This window comes from Anopheles gambiae, chromosome 3 (assembly GCF_943734735.2).
Source record: "Anopheles gambiae chromosome 3, idAnoGambNW_F1_1, whole genome shotgun sequence".
In the NCBI taxonomy this organism is placed as follows: domain Eukaryota; kingdom Metazoa; phylum Arthropoda; class Insecta; order Diptera; family Culicidae; genus Anopheles; species Anopheles gambiae.
In genome coordinates this window covers 32,694,228-32,713,816 of record NC_064602.1, presented here as the reverse complement: position 1 = coordinate 32,713,816, position 19,589 = coordinate 32,694,228, and the positions used below count along the sequence as shown (strand labels likewise).

At 45.8% G+C, this 19,589-nt stretch overlaps 1 protein-coding gene across 6 annotated transcripts in view; it reads right to left on the bottom strand.

Moving 5' to 3' along the window:
• LOC1271327 (protein sickie) overlaps nucleotides 1-19,589 on the bottom strand; it is a 279,487-nt gene that overhangs the window by 195,710 nt on the left and 64,188 nt on the right. For 2 of the 6 annotated variants that reach the window (XM_061659105.1, XM_061659106.1), the window contains exon 1: nucleotides 15,206-18,083. The exons of 1 other annotated variant lie outside the window; for it this stretch is intronic. In XM_061659105.1, the coding sequence (XP_061515089.1) occupies nucleotides 15,206-17,986 (2,781 nt within the window). In that variant the 5' untranslated portion in view covers nucleotides 17,987-18,083. Of the gene's footprint in view, nucleotides 1-15,205; nucleotides 18,087-19,589 lie in introns of those variants that run through there. 3 more of the 6 variants (XM_061659107.1, XM_061659108.1, XM_061659104.1) reach the window with 2 other exon arrangements.

Here is a 19,589-nt window from a genome sequence, read left to right as displayed (position 1 = left end):
ACCTCATGGTTTTAGTCAGCTCAGGTGTCTTCAAGCTTTGTCTTGTTATGTAGAAATGAGAAATAAGTTTTTCGTACCCCGTAGCTGAAACCGCATGTAGTGTACGTAATGAAAAGAAAATATTCTACCCTTATTCTACCAGACTTTAGACATTTTTTGTTTGAACCATCCAAACAAAGGACCAATCAAGAGTTTTTTTTGTGAGAATGCAGGAAACGGAAATTGGATCATCCCAACGATAGTAACGTGTAGAAAAACAAGCATCAGCACCCTATCGCTACGAAGGAAGAGATAGATCATGAGTGTACCATGTTGTTGCGATAGCATTTTCATCAAACATCCTTCAAGCGGTACGATATCATCACACACACACACCATTTTCGCAACCAGAAAGTGTTGGTGGCTAATATTGCGGTCCATCGTCCTGGGAGCGAGGAAGGCTGGAGCAAAATGCCCATGCACTAAGACAATGGTCCGATACGATCTAGCGCAGTATTGTGTCAATGTTGTTTTCCCCACTGGCCATCTTCTGGCACTGCTAACGACCCTGTGCTCCCGGCAGATGCCAAAACGAATGGAGACGAATGAAACTTAATTAGCCAACAACGAGGCTTTTGCCCACCAGGCAAGACAAAGGAAATGCATCACAACCTCCAGCAACGGCCTACTGACGAGCAGAAGGAAGGAAACTCCATGATTGGCAATGGATTATGCTCACTCCCAAATGGGTCCACCATTCGCAGCAGCTTTGATTTTACTTCCCGCTATTCGGCACATCTGTTGACTTGAACCCGGCACAGCAGGCCAGGATGGCTTTGTAAGTCATGTCGGCCATTAGAATAGAGCAGGATTTGTTGCTCTATTGCCACTGCAAAAACGATAGACCACCTTACAATAGCAAACCTTACTCCGTCATCTGATGTTGCTGCTTTCTCCAACGAATTAAGATGTCACTTCATTGATCCAGCTGAGCTATCTTGATTGCTGTCGCTTACCTGTGAATGTAGAATGGAGAAAAGAAGAAAAAAATCCCATTTAGTCATCAATATCCTAGCGCAGTTCAACCGTCGATTGAAGAGATAGCTTCCATAGCTTGAATGTAATAGATTTAGTAGACTTAATAGAACATTGATTGTGGAACCTGTAACCACTAATTAATTGATTGATTTGTGCGATGAATCCGACAGATAACGACTCCCGATTGGAAACCTTTTTTCCTGGGATAATTGAACAGATTGTTGTGAAGTGAGGGACATTTTCAACGTATTTCAAACGCAAAAGAGGACCCAAGATCCGAAATGAAGCAAAGTGTTCTAAAATGGCAATTTTGTCATGCTGGTTGCATACATTTTGGCGCTTTCTGTCAGAGCTTGGCGGAAGGTTGTTCTAAAGCGCGAACGATTTCGAACGGATCATAGCTTTGCAATCACCATTAAATGAATTTTCTTGTTTAAGCCTTGCAGACAATTGCTTCGTTCTTTTTAACAAGGTTCCCTCCTACCCGATCCGTGTCATCGCGTGATGGAAGACAAGCAGCAGTGATGTAATTACCATATTTTAATTAAATTTTTCTTTCACCACCGCTCATCCTTTCGCGTGTCAGCAAAACAGAAAATTCATCCACATCCATTCATTTCATCTACCTTTTGCTCACTGAGCATCCTTTCATTAGCAGGGCGCCTCAAATTGACGCATTGACGAACATTGTACACTTCTTAAACTTTTTTTTTCTTCTCCCGTTTGAACACTTTCCCCTCAGGTCAGGATAATTGATTTTCCAGTCCATCCGGCACACGCACTGTGATTTCCGCTGATAAGGTGTGGGGATCGTGCTGTTCCGGATTTCCTTCAAAGGTGCGCGCTCCACCCGCCCAGTGCAGTAGTGTCGGTGTGAATAATGAATCATGACACCCTTTTTTCATGGTCTTGGGCGGTACAGGGTTCTTTTTTACTGACGGGAAACCCCCTTTTCCCTCACAAAAGCGTTAATGTTTGAAGGTGTTTTGTACCCCTCCATTATGATGCTTATCGCGCCATCGGATGCCATCGGCACAATCGGAGATGACCTAGTTTGGAAAGTGTTTTACTCTTTGCACATTTTATCGTTTAAAGCTCCAACACATTTCCACGTAAGTGGCTGGTTAAATGCAAATTTATCGAACATGCTTCAAGCAGATGGTTTATGTTCTTGAGGGGAGTTTGGGCGGGAACACACGAATGAGCCGGTTGTCTTGTTCGATCCTTGAACGAATCATTCTCTTTCCATACCATTAGCTCAGCAGCGACTGATGTTGCGTATCGGAACGGAAGGTCAGACTTCCGAACCGCAACGAACGCTTCTACCCTCCCCCGGCGCATTCATTCAATGTCAGTCAACCGGTCGGCAATCATCGGTCCCGTTTGTGTAATAGCAATAAAATTTACATCGGTTTCGATTACACGATAAGAAAGACTGCAACATCCGGTCGATTTCAAAGGGCGAACTTTTAGGGGCCTCGTTTGTTTCCCACTGCAGCCTCGAGACGAACGAGACAACATGCTTCAGCGGAAGCCAGCTAGGGAAAACGAGCGAAGCAATTTTCCCCATCATTTTCTTGTTTTTTTTTTTGCTCGTTCGATGTTCATAAATGTCAAATCAGCTTCCAAAACGAGAGGATCTGTATCATGATGCTCCCAGTTTTCTGCGATCTGTTCTCACTCCCACCGACTGCCTTCAATGATGATGAGGCCGGAAGCACTCGCACATTCCGGAAGCATCCCCTCGGATAATTTATTAAGGAGAATAATTACTTTTTTGGCATCATTATCTGCCTCGTACACACACACACACACTCTCAACACAAGCAATATGCCACCATGTGACTGATTCGTACAAGGAGTACCCAGTATGCCTGTACAGCTAAGGATTGCTGGTAAGAACAAGGCAACCAAAACTCATCTCAACCTCTCAGTACATTCCCTTTAATGAGTGCTAATTTGACCACAGAAGGCCCCGATGTGCTGATTGCAAAGCGAGGGAGAAAGTGTACACAATAGCCGAAAAGGGAAATTGTTTTTCGATCTCCCGCTGGGCAGCCCTCGCGGAGACAGGAACTGACAGAGGCAGAAGTCTCATTTGCATGATAATTGGATTTTCTCACCCACAACTTCGCACTGCGCTGTTGTCTGAGCATTTGGGGGAAATGGGGCACACCTGGAGCAATGTTATCAACAGCGAAACAACACAACAACAACAACACGATGACAAGAGGTTTTGTAATTGTTGTACAGGCAGCAGGCTGCTGGATTAATTAATCAACTGATTCTCAGTAAGATGTAGCTAATTCGCGCGAATTGCCAATAAGACAGCCATTACCTTCAAGAATAACAATCGTATTCAACCAAAATGACGTCATCACGTCTTAACTGAAGCCCAGAGCTGAATAAAGTACCCCCAAAAAACGTGCTACCGTTCCCATAATGCTGCTCGTTAAAATCCTTCATTCGTCTAATGTGTCCTTAATTGACACACACACACACACCCTCCAAGTCTTGCCAGTTGATCATTTTCAGCTCGAACAGCAAATATTTACGCTTATCCCAATGCAAAACCGCTTTAGCCGTATCGGTTCAGCACAATTGCTCAATTATAATTTATTCATCCCCCTTACGGCGATAACGTTCCCCCAAATACTGAGAGCGCGCCGAATGCCAAAAACTCCAACGCCATCGAGAAGAGCACGATCTACAACGGGCACCCGGCATCCCGCATGACATTCGACCCCTTCGGAAAATATTCCACACAAGCTGGAGGAGGACTGGAGACGAGGTTGACGGTTGATTGTAACACACTTTTACACTCTGGCAACACTCTGGCTGTGCCTGAGCTTCCCCTCTACTGCTTTTGATCCGAACATGGCCAGATGTGTCGGTAAGTGACTTCATTAGCAGAGAGTACACAGCCTCCCAATTTACGTACGCTCTTTGGAACTCCAGGCCTGCGGCAGGCTGCTGGCGTTTTATGCAAAAATAAACATCGCTCCCTGCACACACTGATGTTCCACCGCAGCAGAGGTACTATACAAACATATAAAATTTCATACGTAAAGCGTAACGCTGCGTAGCGTAGACAGCATAGACGCACCCCCAAAACCTGGATCGGGATCTTTTCGCCAACGTTTATACCCCCGCAAAAGTCCTTATGCGGTCCGTGCCTCGGTAGCGCTATCAAACACGGGCACGGGTTAAATATTTTATGAATTCCAACCAGAAGGGAAGAGCAGTACCGCTCCGGGGGAGAATGTGGTCGTCTCGTACCACATTGCAACGCAACTCGAAACGGTAACCCGTTGCTGGGGAGCCTGTAGGGATCTTGATTCCGAGCAAACAAAACATTCTCCCCCCGTTTTGTTCAAAAACACTCGGGTGATTGTGGTTTGTTCCTGAGGATATCCTGCCACTAGCTCAGCAGCTCATGTAGCTCACCGGCTTGCAAATGCTTCCTCCCTCCCCCTACTGTCATAATCATTTCCGGTACATGGACAACTTGTTCTCTCCATAAATCAACGGGGAAAGCCAATTTGCATCAGCTCATTTCACCGAAGCTGAGCTGCCATTTGGTGCAGGTTTGAAGTAGCGACAGCAGCCCAATGGAGAATAAACACAATCGTCCGGAAGCGAATGACAACATGTTTGGAGTTTAGAAGCAGGCAATGGAATACATTTGTTTCGTATGTTCAAAAAGCCGTACTCCAAAGAAATTCGCTCCAATGCTGACCGTTTCAAAGATATTCCAGAAGAATTGTACACCTAGAAGCTTTCAAGTTCTTCTTATTTCCGGCAGAAAATTGACATAAATCTCCAGAGTACTCGTGTTTCAAACGAAACGAGTCTTCCATTTCTATCAGGTTAACCAGTTGGCCTTGCATACGGAATACATCTTCCCGGCAAAGATGTCCAGGAAGCTAGATTAGATTTGCCGTGGCTAATCCTTCCCTGGCACGAATATCCATGAACTGGTTTCCGTACTTCACTTCCGGATTGAGGTTGGAGCTCCTAGAGCTCTATTCGAATGCCTCTAAATAATAGTCCGTCGAGTCCCTAAAGCAACACGACACGTAGGTCTTACTCGCCTGCTTCTCCATACCCAGCACACCAGTAAAGGGCCTGTCCGTCCAATGTCCTACCGGTAGGCGAGTAGCATGAATGTCAGTTGCTCGTAAACTATCAAACCCTGGCCTTTCGTCTACTGGATCAACATTCCAGCAGCAATTCTCTGTGTTAAATATCCATAAAATATTTATGTTCATCATTCCCCGTGGAGAGTAGGATATCTCCTCGCGTGCTGGTACACCCACCACTTCCACTTCCTGTTAAAGGTCAGACACAGGGAGCGCAGCGTTGACGGGGTGAGAGTGTGATTTTATTTACGCTTTAATCCGTGTGGTTTCAACAGCACACCAACGCCATTGGAAGAAATAATCATTTCACGAGCTGCATACCATCGAGCGCACGCCATTCATCATAATCCGAGCGAAACAATACACCACACGAGCAAGGGGATATGCCTTCACCGAGGCCCTAAAAGCGTCACCCACCCATCCAGCAGAGGCCGTTAAAATACGGACGAACATTTGTCAAACGGTGAAAGCGAAACTAGTCGACTCATGATAGTGGTGATAATAAAATTCATATTAGGAAACCGTTTACGACTGTTGGGAGAGTGCAAGCAAGCTCCTGGAGTGTTCGGTTAACGTGTGTGGCCTCAGTCCCACCGGTACCTCTCATTTGTAGCATCTCTTTTTTCTGTAACTCCCTCGCTCTCCAAACGACCATTTTTCCGGAAGTGTGATCGTAAACCGAGGTACAAACCGGCGAGAGAGCGGGTTTCCTTCCAAACCGGATGTTTTCATGAAATTACTTTTCACTTTCCCCCATGAAGGTGGAAAAGAATCAAGGGGTTCCTTCGATGCTTTGGGCACGCCACACGATACACGTTTCGGGTGCAGGCATTAACATTTCCGGGTATGCAAAAGGTTGCCCGGTTGTCCTCAATTAGCGTAAGCATTGCGATAAGGAAGCACACTCATTCGGGCTTCGTTTTATGGAATGATATCCCGTTTGATTGCTGTGCTGTAAAATACTTATCACGTGGTTTTGTAGTTGTAAAGAGCCGGGCGGTCCAATCGCTCGAGCGTAGACTGTAAATTACGGAATAAATGTTCAGCTTCTGCGTAGCAGCGAATGCTAATTACATTTAAGAAAATTATTTTCAATTCCGAACTCGGAATAAGTCCTTTTTTAATATAAAAATTTATTTAAGCCTACTCTATCTTAATTCAATCACTAAAATGGATGATGTGTGAAGATTTTAAACGAATATTTTGTGCAGTGTGAGAAGTATAACTTCAGGCGTTTAGCTCTTTAACGCAATAAAACGCCTGCTTGTATGCAATCTACTCAACAAAATAAGCCTTTTTGAAGGGATTAATTTTAAAATTAGAAAAACAGATTACAAAAATTCATAAATCTTATTTTAATCCATTCCAAGAATAAGTACCTCTTTCATTATTTTCCTGCTGGATTTTATTTCTCCTCCAAACATTGCCAAGCTCTACTTTTCTCTGTACCCTTATCCTGTACCAGTGTCCGGTGAAAGTATCCAACAAACGCTGTTGGACACACTTGGAAAACCCGCCTGGAAGGTGATTAAACTTCCCATCCGAAATGGCACAATTTTAGCTTTATGACATTCCACAGCCACAGGGACGCGAGAAAGGTCCCATTTCTTGTCGAATAAAAAACGATAACCTGGCCGCAGTAAAATACGATTATTGCAACTTCCGGGTGCCCTCCCCCGCTTCGCTTTTGGTCTGATTTGTGCGTCTCTAACATCGGGGTCCACTGAAAAACATAAAGCACTGAACCTTTCCCCCCGGACGGGAGGACCAACATTTCATAACTCACTTTGTAGCGAATATTTTTGTTTTACCGACCCCGCCCTCCCCTCCAGCCCCACAAACCGACTAGCATAATCCCTAAGCCCGGGCGACCAACATGGCGTCACGTTTTTAATGTTTATTGCTGCTCTTTTTCCTCATTCTAAACCACTTTTCCATTCAGCTTAAGCATGGAACCAACCTTCTGGGATGGAGCGGGGAGCTGGTGGAGCATTGCAAAGTGAAAACCGAACAACATTAAACCATGCCGCCTGGTGCATGCCACTACTAAGCACTAAAACGGCTCCCCGAAAGCAAGCAAGAAGAAGGAGCAGAAAGGAGAGCGAACAAGACAAAAAAAACACAAGAACTTTGTGGCGCATTTTCATAAAAATTTATGACACCCTCTTTTTATACAACCTACCCCACCCCTCCCCCTGTGGCACGCGAAAACGGTTTCGGGGAATTTATGCTTCATTTTATGCTTTCATGTTTATCAGTCTCTAATTAACTAAATAAGCAGCAGGGCGGCCGCCTCATCTGCGCCGCTTTGAACGTCCGCAATCGGGGCGGGCGGGAGAACAGACAAGCATTAGAATCAAAATAACTTCATCACAGTCACTCCAAAAACATTCAGTCCGATGCGAAATGCCGGTGGAGAATGTACATGCGGCCCAAAAAGCAATTCCAGGCCAGTTTTCGGGAGATAGGCCAACGACCCCTTTTTTCCCCCATTCTCTAACAAATGCCACAACAAAAGCAGCGCACCCAGATGCGTCCTTGTAATGTGAACTTTGATGCTATTCTTCTTCTTCTTCTCCAACCGGAAGCAGCGCCCTCGACGAGTGAGCGAAATGCCTCAAGGGTTATTTGTCTGCCAGGCATCGTGCGTTAAACTCCGACCTTTTTGAAAGAGAATGATGCGAAACCACAGAAATTTGATTTCTGCTCCAGTCCAATTCATGCGACGCAAGGGGCAAAATATCTCGCGGAACTGCTTACAAAACGAAGAACAAAGGACGTTCTTTCCGGGTTGGTGGATCTTTTTCTCCATTCCCTGGAGAAGATGAGCGGAGAAGGATAGGAAAATCCAACGGAAAAGTAATTTGTTTTGCCACTTTTTGCTTAAATTATGCTCGCAAAAGCTGAAGGCTGTTGGGATACGTCAATTACACACGCTAGTAGCGTGGGGGGATGGATAGATAATGGAGGGCGTGAGGAACTTTTAATAAAAGGCCGATTTTGTTCCCTTTTTCCTGGAGTTGCTTTGGAGCATTTAACAGAGGGGCACAGATGACTCAAGAGGACGATGTGGAAATCGTTTGCAAATACTCAGAGTAAGGCTTGCCTTTGTAACAAATCCTGGAAAAGGACCCAAACGTCTTTTACTGATAATATTGTATTCATTCTTGGGAGATCCTTGCGATACTCCATCAGCAATTATCACACATTCTGCCGATGAGTTTATTTATCACAGCACCTTATCTCGCCCGGTAATGGATCGAAAATTTGATTTCATCCCACCTTTACTGACACTCTGTTTGAATATTTCCCCATTTCCGCAAGAACATTTCAAAGAGATACCAAACGAAGACTTTAAAGCAGCGTTTGATGTCATCCCTAACCTAGAACCCGCACCAAATATCACATCCTACGGCATCGAGAGCAGTCTGGCTCACAATACACGCAAACACCTACGGAGCTGCCGTTCGCTGTGCAATGCCATGGCGATTGGCCGCGGGAGGAGGAAAACTTCTCCAGCAAGATGTCGTGGGCGCCTTGTAGTTGTGTGTCCATGGAGGGGGAAAATAAATTTATTCTACCCAGCTCGCTGCAGGGTGCAATCTCCTTGCCGGGGCCAGAAACTTATGCCGACTGGCAAAATGGTGGAAAATGGTCGTACGGTTTCACGCGGAACGCTGGCACGGATTGGCGTGAGGTATTGTAGAATGCTTGTTTGCAGACTTTTGCGTTACATGTGTAATGTTGGCGCACTGTTGCCCTGTGGCGCTGGTAAATGCTGATGTAGGTCCCCAGCCGCGGTCGCTGCCGTGAATGTGCGTTTCTACCTGCACTGCGTGAAAAAAGCGGCGTAACTGATGTTCGGGCAGCGGGATGGAGGCTAATCAAATGAGTCGTTTGCTTGTAGTGACAAGGATCGCTCGTGGGGTTCACCATATTGATAACTTTCTTGGGAGGAAAAAGGAAAAAAAGAAAGAAGGCATAATATGGTTTGTACAGCAAACACAATTCTCCAAACATGTTTGGTTTAAACCGTTTGTTTGTTTTCCTTGAAACGTATGTGGAATGTTTTTAGTATTCTTGCAAAACAAAACCCAAATTAATATTGTCTATATTGAAGACAGCAAAGTTCAACTATAAAACGCCTATATTTATGCAATATATATGACATTTTAGCCATGTTCAGAGCTATTAAGCATTGATAAATAAAAGTAATTTTATACTTCTTCTTAAAAAAGATTCAAAAGCTTTGAACCTTAATTCAAAAGTCCTTTCGTTCTTACTTTGTAAGAATATAGCGAAAAAAAGAGGTATACTCTTCAAATGATATAGAAAGAGAGTATCTGCAGTTCACTCTTTGCAAAGAAAAACAGAATAATAACAGACACAAACAGGTTCGCTTTCATAATGTCTTTGCATTACACACTTGTCCGCAGTTTGAGTTCGGTTTTCTCGTTAAATCTCGCTACCCGATGCGACTGGTCCCATTCTTCTCAGTACAGTGGTCACGTGCCGACTGACACTTGGCAGAAGGCTCATTCGGCTGTGTGTGTCTCTCTCTCTCTCTCCCACTCTCTCTCTCTTCAACCCCCACTAGTTGAGTTAATTTTCCGCCTGCCGGAAAGAAGCATCCTAACGTAGAGCACCGTAACGGTTGCGATGACACGTGCCACTAATGGGGGAAGTGAGCGGGTCAATCTTTCGTTGCCAAGCGAGAGGAAAAGTAGTTATCGTTCTGATGCGATTTTCGATTTCAACCACCACCAACACGATTGTAGGATTATAAGGTGGCTTAGGTGGCAGTTCCAGCTGTCCCCGTCGCCGAAGGACGTTCTTTCTAAAAGCATTCCGTACGTACGAAAGAAAATTAAGCCAATGTAGAGAAGTTTACAGTGCAAGTGTGCAGAGCGGGGAGTGACAAGATTTATCGACGACAGGTGTTGGCACGTGCCCGGCACAGTGGTGTAGCTGGACGTCAAAGTCACGGTCGGAACGGATGCATTTGCATTAGAATAGCACAATGCAGGAAGTGGAAGTGTTTAAGTACATCCGGCAAAGGGATGAAATTGAAATTGTTAAGATACGCTTTACCATTGAAGTCATTCAGCGGTATAATTAAAATCAAGGACTTAACCAAAGATTACTGTGACAATTGGAAGTTTGAAGTCTTCATTCTTCAATAATAAATGGAATTCTATTGCATTTTAATTCAAGAAAATGATGCCCTAACACATCCAAACAATAATCGTCCTTAGATTAAACTGTATTTAAATGAAACGTTTGAATATGCACCTCACCCAACCAACTATAATCTGCCCAAAGCCGTAAATCATCCTTGCTAAGCTTTACATATTTTCACATTTGCGTAAATCAATTCCAATGATAAATCGTTTGTTGAAAACAACAGCCCATAAGAATATGGTGGCTCATCCGCTGCATTGTCCATGTAATAGCATCGTGACCCCCTTCGAAGCATTACAGCGCAGGTTCACGCTGCCGAGCGCATAACACACCAACACCGATGGCCTTCTTAGCCAAAGTGCCATCGGTGGTTGTAAAATGGTCTGTAACAATTTGCTATATGTCATCGGAATTGCCCGACAGTGCAGAGCACCGACGCGCCGGATGCGCACATTAATCGTTTTTCGTTTTTCAGCCACCCCTTCGACACTTACAGCTGAGCTGCACCGCAGTCTACAAGGGGGTGAGTGTAATAATTTTCCCCCGATAGTCACGATGTGAAAAATTGTCTCGCAGCACTAGTTCCATTACACACGCAATCGAATTCCACGAGGGATAGGTACGGTGGTACAGTGCAAGAACTCCCGAGAGGGAATAATACGTTACAGTCGAGACCCTCATTCGACCGGGAGGAGGGTTGTTATGCCGCACGCTTCTTCCCTGCATCCCCGCGCGTCAATCGCTGTCGATGCGGCTCGTGCAATCATTAGGGAAATTCTGTCGCACCCCTTATATTCTGCCACTGATGACATTGAACAAAAACGGCCGAAGGGTTCGGCCACCTAGAATTGTAAGATTGTCCGCTTTGCAGCCCGAACGAATCGGTGAGGGTGGGCCCAGTGTCTTGGAATTGGAATCGATGGAATCGAGGGAATTATTTTAATGTCCTCAGAGACACACAAACACACACGGCAGCGCACATGGCGGTGGCTGTAGTCCATTTCGATGGATTGACGGTGGGATGATGACGATTCATTCTGCAGCAGCCCAAAGGTCCCGCTCCTTACCAACAACTGTGCAGCTACAGTAGCGTTGGTGAATCCCCCGAAGCGAAATGATAACGCGCTGTATCTGATTAAAATCCTAACCTAAAAACCCCGCGCCACCACAATCTCTTAGCTTGACTCGAGGCGTTTGACTTCTGTTTGACACTCGCTAGTTGACGTAGCAGCGAATGCATCCCAAACAGGGGAAACCACCATACACACTCGGACCCTTCTGCCCAGTCTACATGCCACGGGGTGTACGCATGCACGAAGCAAAAACATTATTAACGACATGATTTATTTGTTTAATTTATTTTTTAATAAAAGTGCTCGCCCAACCGTAAAAATGCGTTTGGGTTCGTGTGTGTGTTTGTATGTTGCTTATAGCGCTAAAAAATCGGGCAAACAGCAGGCCTCCAAAAACCACTGTTTTAACTACTGGTGAGGTCCAAGCTTTACCCTAGCATACAGCGTAAGGGTAGTTTTCGTAGCGGAGGTTTGTTTTGCTTTGCGCTACGGTGGTGGGAATTTTTAATTTAATTGAAACGCTACCAAACGCTGCCACCGAATTGGAGATGCTTTGGAAGAGGAAATTAGAGTAATGACAGTAGGATAACACATTAGCATATGGTGCGGAGGGTGTGGGCATGGGAAATTGGAAAGCAAACAGACAACGAAATAACATTCCACATCGAATCCTGCTTAATGGTTGGAGGATGAGTTTGAATATTTCTGCCACATTTAATAAATCATACAGAAACAATCTAATAAATGTCAAAGGTAACGTAGTCCGTATGGTACAGGGAACGTTAAACATCATTCGAATACAATACACGATTTACACGATTTAGATACCTTTTAAAAGTAGCATAATGTGTGTAAATTGCATACCTTTAGGAGTTGCAAGTGTAAGCTTTTACGCCCAAAGCTATGCAAATGAAGAAGCAAAGTTTTGTCTTACGCTTGTAAACCGTTTTTATAGCCGTGTCACCTGGCGCACCCCACGAAAAAAAGTATCTCTCTGTTCTTCTTATCCGTCAAGCTTATCAAAATTCAATTTTCCTTGGACAGCAGGGAAATGGAACTTTTTTCATTGCTCAAAGTTTAGCCATCAAGCCTGTACCACACGATAAGTATGGGATAATAAAACTGCTACAAGATCACCTTCCCAACGCTTCAATATCTTTTCTCGAGTGGCATAAACGCGGACCAATTTACGTTGCCAACGGAACGCACTCACAAATACACCGCATGCTGCTTCGCTAACTTTGCTATCAAAACACGGTCAACCCGTAGCATAAAGTCCGCCCAGTGGAGGTAAATTTCAATCTTCGATTGGATAGGCGGTTCCACCGGGCGCGTGTAAACAGCGCGAAGCAAATGCAATAAAATGTACTTTAACAATGTTTCTTCATTAAATGGCAATGATCGTTCGAACCGCCCTCTGCGTTAAGGCGTCCTCATGGAACAAAAGATGCTCTTGAAAAATGTAGCAACAAAAAAAAAATATTCTTTCGTGTTATCTAAGGAGGTTCAATATTGGACGGCGCCAGCTCGCTTTCATTTTAAAACAAACACAACAAAAACCTTTGGGGAAAATGGTGCTCCATTGAAAGGAAATGTAAATATATCCCACCCGCATGAAGAGGGAGAGGAAAACAACAGCACAAAGCCCAATAAACAATGTCCTTTTTTGTGCCGTGATAACACGAATTGCAATTATCTCCTTTGGTCGCTTGTATTTTGCTTTTAGGGAAAAAAAAACAAACGAACTCCCTCTTTCAACCCCAATCTGTATTTTTTCTGCCACTAAGGTTGTAGATATTGACCGAAACGATGCAAGGGAATAGAACGGATACACGATTATCGGTGTTTCGGTAACAGCCTACCCTTCAGAAACAAAACCCTATGCTGTAAACCGCAGATGGGAATCGAACAGAGCCAACAAAATAGGAACTTTTTCTCCATTGCTTTTGAAAAACTTTCTTCCCCACCTGCGTGTCGATTGGATCCAAATAAGAAAGCGAACGTACAAAAAACAATCCGGTTCTAGTTGAATGATTCTCACTTTTGGGGAAAACTTACCACAAACAACTGTTTTCTCCCAAACTCTCAAAACCCTGAACCAACTGCCTACAAACGAGCATACACAGCATATTCTAACAAGAAACCACGAATTGGCTGTACCTTTCCACCTTGGGTTTGTACTTAATAGCTAATAATGATTACTATTTACGATTATTGCTACTCGAACCCATCGGAAACCGTTCCCCCCGGAGTTGGAGTCGTCTTTCGGACATCCAATAGACATGTTCTGATGGTGGAAACGACCACACATTCCCTACCAGCGCTGGCAGTAAAGCTCTTCAGCAGTAAGTGAGTCGGAACATTCTTGTGCTTGTGGCATGTAAACTATTCCAACAACCAAGCAGCAGCAGCAAATTGGTATCGAATCAATTATCAATCTAACGATCAGCACACGGTGTTGTTGTCGTCTAATTGATTACTCGTCTCCGGAGAAGCAGAACCCCCGCCGAAATGTGTTCCACTAGGGGGAGCCATAATTGTATCGAAATCTAATCACAACAACGTCCACTTCAACTCCTTTCTCCCGTCAAGCCACAGTCGAGTACCACTTCAGAGAGTGACCACTTCTGGTAGAGCGAGCATGGAATGAACTCTTCCAAACCTCCTCTCCAAATGTTCCGTTTGCGGAAATTATGGAAATAAATTCAAATTAGCACTCGCCCAGCCCTACACGGTCGATTGCTCGCAACAGCCAACTAACCGTTTCGAAGCGCGGGCCGAGCGGGACAGCGCCTAGTTTTGGGGCGGCAACATTTCAATCGTTTAGTAAGGACTCGGCGTCTCCATAATTAACTTGTAATTGAAACGCAAAATTTATGAGAAATTTACATTTTTCTACTACCTATATTTAAATGATGTTTGCTCCCCCGTTTTGAAGATTCCAATGCCCAGGAGCACGGGAAGATTCACATCCTGCTCTGCAAACATACATCGTTCCATCATAGCGAACAAATTAGTCAGTGCAGTTAAAATATGCCCAAGGGAAGCTTTGAGTGAGATGAATTTACATCCAGCTCGTTGACTTCGTCGCTTGGGGGACGTTTTGGCGTCCAATCTGCGGTGTTCTTGCTCGAAGAAAATCGGCCAGTAGAATGTGTCAAAAAAATACGAAATTGAAACGAAGCCAATTTTGGAGCCTTAATTACCGGAGCAGCAATTTCATGCCACCGGAAGCGATTTTTATTTCGTTGGATCTTCTGCCATCCCCCAGCCACCGAGACTCACGCTAATGCTCGGGGCAAGTTGCAGCCAAAGGGGTCCCCCAAGGATCTACAAACGGTGCGTACATCTGAAAGGCTGAAATCCGCCTCGTCACAGACACTGCCGAATTTATGAGCAATACGAAGGGTGAATTGCTAATATGCATTTTCCTTCCAGCCTTCTATATTTATTATTGAAATTGTCTACACCGAGGACGTGGAGTTCCCTGCGCTTGTACCGAAGGAGAAATGAAATCGGTTGGAAAACTGAGGAAAACAAGAATGAGTTTCACTTTTCCCTGGTTCATATTGACATACAGAAGTTCCTGCAGAATAATGTTATGCAGTCGAGAGATTGTTTAGAGTGCTCGAAATAAGCAACAAACTTGCTGTGCCATTTGAATTTCAAATCTTCGAATTTCTCTGACATTCATCCCAAACATTTATCATTCATTCACTTCCCGGCGGCTCCACGGTTTGAATCATTTACCCAGAGCGAGTGGAATTATTTTAAATGATTTGAGGCATTTACCTGTATAAGCTCCTGAATGCTGTCGCACTGCTCCAGGACGACCGCATCGGACGTTGATTGCTGTGCTGTGCCGGTGCCTTGTGCTGCCTGATCCATCACCTCATCGCAGGCTGCCAGGATGGACGCTCCGTTCGAGTCGGGCGGTGTGGCAGGAGATAGAAACCCACTATCGGCATCACTATGGTTCGACAGCGGCCGTTCCCGTTTCCGCAAACGGTTAAACAACGGCGTCGAATCAAGCGAACCGTTCCGCGGTTGGTGAGGCGCTATCGCCTGCGATTGCACCTTGCTGATAGCTCCGGTAGCGCTACTGCCACCGGAACTAGCACGACCCATTGGACCGCCTCCCGTCGGAAGCTGGGGCAGCGAAAAGCTGGACTTGAGCGGATCCAGCGCAAAGGTGCTGCGGAGCAGGGGAAGAAAATTAGCCACCTTCCCAACCTGGTGGTTGCCACCGAGCACACTCGTAACGGATTTCATTTTTGTCACCTTCTGAACGGACATCTTGTCCTGCTCGGTAGTAGCGGACGAGGCGTTGATTGCCTTTGGTGTCCCTTGGGCTTGCGTCGTGCTTTCTCCAACAAGCGTTACCGTGCTGCCGGAGCACGTGAAGGTGTTCTGTCGGAGAAGTGTTGCTCCTGGCGGGGCTGTTCCTTCACTGGAAGTGATGGGAGGAGAAGTGGTTGCAGAAGACGAGGACGATGATGATTCATCACATTTTCGTTGCTGCTTCATCGCCTGCTGCTGTTGTTGTTGTTGGAGGCGATGTTGAATAAGGGGAGAGTTCGGCAGCGACACTGATTGCTGCTGATGAACTCGCTCAAGCCGTGAGGCGGCGGCGGCGGCGGCAGGACCTGCTTTCAACACTACACCATAATAGTCGGAAGATGAGGAGGGTGCAACCGTAGCATCTTCAACCAATTCTGCCTCCTCGTCCGGTATTTCCTGCACCTCGGCATTCTCGTCCGGAATCGAGCCCGAAATAGACTTCGGCACCAGCACCTTCAAATTTTCCATCAAACGATTCCGAAACCCGTAATCACTCTCATCCGTTGACTCCAGGTTTGAGGACGGCGTTTCTATGACCGAGTTAAACATGGACGGATAGTCCGGGCTCGATCCGCTTGTGGAGCTCGTGGAAGACGACGAAGCGGTGCGCGTTTTGTTGAAGATCTCATCGATCTTTTCCTCCACCTTTTCCAGCGACAACCTATTCTTCACCTCAATCTCCAACGATTCTGGTTCGATCGTGAAGTAATTGTCCGAGTCTCGATCCACCACCGCGTCGTAGATGAGATGATCCTGATACAGGACCTGATCGGCTAGTTCCACCGCCTCGGGGATGGCACGCATTTTGTGTTCCTTCTCGTTGAAGAAGTCCACCGACGGGTCAAACAGACAGTAGTTCTCCAGATGAGGTACTGTTCCCTTCTTCTGGCGCACCGGAAGGTTCTTAAACAGTGAGGAACTAAACTCCGGCTTGGAGAGGATATCGTCTGGAGAGCGTTGACATGCTTTTTCCTGTCCACCAGATGCTGTTGGGAGTGAACCTGCTCCTGCCGTCGGTACTGAAGTAACCTGAGGAATTGCTGGCAGATCACCCCCCACACACGCTCCCTTGGAAGACATTGTTTTCGGTGTCGCTTTCGGTGACGGGGGCAAGGTGACGTAATTGTTAGTGTTTCGCCGCTCCTGCCCGGTGTGGGACGATATCAGCTTACCTAATCCGAAGCCCTTCAGCTTGGAGCGGACGGCCGTGCTGACATCTTCATTTTTGGTGGCTGGTTCAGGTTGCTGTTGCTGTTGTTGTTGTTCGTCGTATATCTGTTTCGTTTCCGGTCGTTGCTTCCCAATGGTTCCTACGTTGGTGGATGCCGGCGGTGCCGGTGGTGGATCACGATAGGGCGGTAAGGGCAGTGGGTAATCGCGGTACAGTTCTTTGTACTCAATGGTACTGTCTTGCTGCTGTGATTGCTGCTGCTGCTGCTGCTGCTGTTGTGCTCGAGTGCGTAGAATCGTTTTGACAGCGCTGGTGCGAACGTTGCCACCAGGTGTCGTGACCGTCGCGGCACTCATGGACAGGTTCGGTATGAAGGAAACTTTCTTCGCTGTACGTCCCGCACTCGTCGGATCGGACGCGCTAGGAGGAGAGCTAACCTTCTTCTCCCGCTGGCCAACGCTCACCCCAGTGCTGCTCTTCATCACCCCAGGGGAACAACCTTTCACATCACCCTTGGAAGACGTTAAATTCGATGCCCTTTGTAGAGCGGTTGGCGGTTTGAGTTTGGACTTTAACCGCTCGTCCAACCGTGTCGTCTTGGTAGCGGGTATCTTCGATTCGTTCAGCACTTTTCTCCTATCAACGTTCGTTTGCTGGGCATGAGTGGAAGGGGAGGAAGATTTGATTGCCTCCGCGCTTGGCGGACGGTCGGGAGATTTTTTCGAACCCTCGCGCTGCACCACACGGGACGTATCATTCGCACTACCCTGGTTCGTCCCCTGGTCAGGATGCTTTTCATTTTGCTGCTGCTGCTCGATGTTTTCTTTTGTGTTGGAGGAAACTTCAATTTCTATTCCCCTCTGATGTGCACCGGTCGGTGAGGGTGTTTTCTCCTTCGCCTCTAGTGAGGTCGGTCGTCGCTTGACCGTTCCCGTGTTGATTTCAGCAGCGCCCGGGCACGACGATGACGACGACGATGACAACGACTCCCGTGGGACACCACCGGTACAGTCGCCGGCCGATGGTGGTGCGTTCGCTCTAGCGCTCTCGTTCGCTATCATCTGGCCGGTGCTTGATGGCAGCGACGCACCGAACTACACATCTCACCGTTTGGGTACACGCAAACCTTTTCTTTATGTTTCACAATGATTTTACAAAAAGAGCTAAAATACGAACACCTTGAAAGGTTAGGGGACGGGATAATATATCACTCAAATTATTTGCTTTCTTCGGGTTTAAAACTGCTCCAATATTGGAGGATCCTAACACGTCTTGAAAGCCACAAACACAACCACTGACAGGCCTACTTTGAAGGGAATTGGAACATCACTGCACATCCAAACAGCAACACTTCAATCCAAAATCACCCCGACAACTCAGCGCCTACTTTAGAAAAAAAGCGTTGCTTTGATGTTTTTTGAAGAAGTTTGCTTTCTTTTCACTTTCACTCTCGGTCAAAAGCCACTCAAAATTCGAACTCATCCACTTACGGCAAGCCAAACACAAACACACACACAACACTAGAAAGGATATGAGATTTGATGGTCACTCGACTCGCACGACAGACAAGTTAGCTTGCACTTCTTGAAGAAAAACGCTTCCCATCAAAAGTCGGAGTTGGGTTGGATTTCGGTATGGTCGGTTGAATTTTAAATAAGACGCTCAGGGCTTTTCTTTCCTCCGTTCCGGAAGCCCGGAGGCGCATCGCTTTTCCTACCCGTTGTGTGATGTCCCTATCGTTGGATTCTTTCGGACAAGCGATTTTACGTTTATCGTTGCAGATTATCCAATCGTTTCTGTTTTGCCCCGTTCGGCTGCAACACAAAACGCCGGGCCCGGTTGAAAAACGGTTTGCTCCCTTTTGCTTCAACTCATCCGTACACGAAATTTGGAATGCCGCTGTTTTGCGAAAGCGCTTGAAGCGTTCAAATTTGGATGCTCCTGGGTTTTGATTGCAAATGGAAGAAGCTCGAGTGTAATTGAGATAGAGGGCGGATGGTGTAATGTTATTTTTACGGCACGAACGTGGAATTTGTCGCATTGGAAAATGAACCGAGCGCAAGCGGAGCTGAGAGAAGGGCGCAATGATGCAGAAAATGCTTCTCCGCATGAGGTATGCGCTGGTGTGTGAATGGAATTTGTATTTGGTGAGAAGAGGTCCAGGAATAAACTGAAGGATATGGAGTTTTTTTTGTTCTGTATGGTGTTGGGAGTGTGTGGATTAAAACAAAGCTTCAAACGTGTGGTTTAAATGAGAATTATCTATGCAGACGTTATACATTCTTCATCCCTTCCTTCATCATAACTATTATTCATCACTGTGAATAGAAACATCATAGGCTCTTGAAGCTTGAAACGCTCGAGTACCTCTCCATACGATACTGATTAATTATCTAATCCTCATCCTTTGGTTTGCAATCAATCAGCATGGCGTGGAAGACTCTCCATCTATCGGATGATAAATATTTGCATAGCCTTTCGTGGACAAACAAAGCCTGGTCCTGCTACGGTGGCATCACGCTAGCCTTTATGCTGCAAGAATACCCAATGAATGTCTTTGATTACAGAAACCATAAGCCTTGCTAGAAACCCTTGCCAACTCATATACAAAAGGCCTAAGAGCTTATTTTACTCTTCTATCTACGGGTGATACATTTGCGCCTG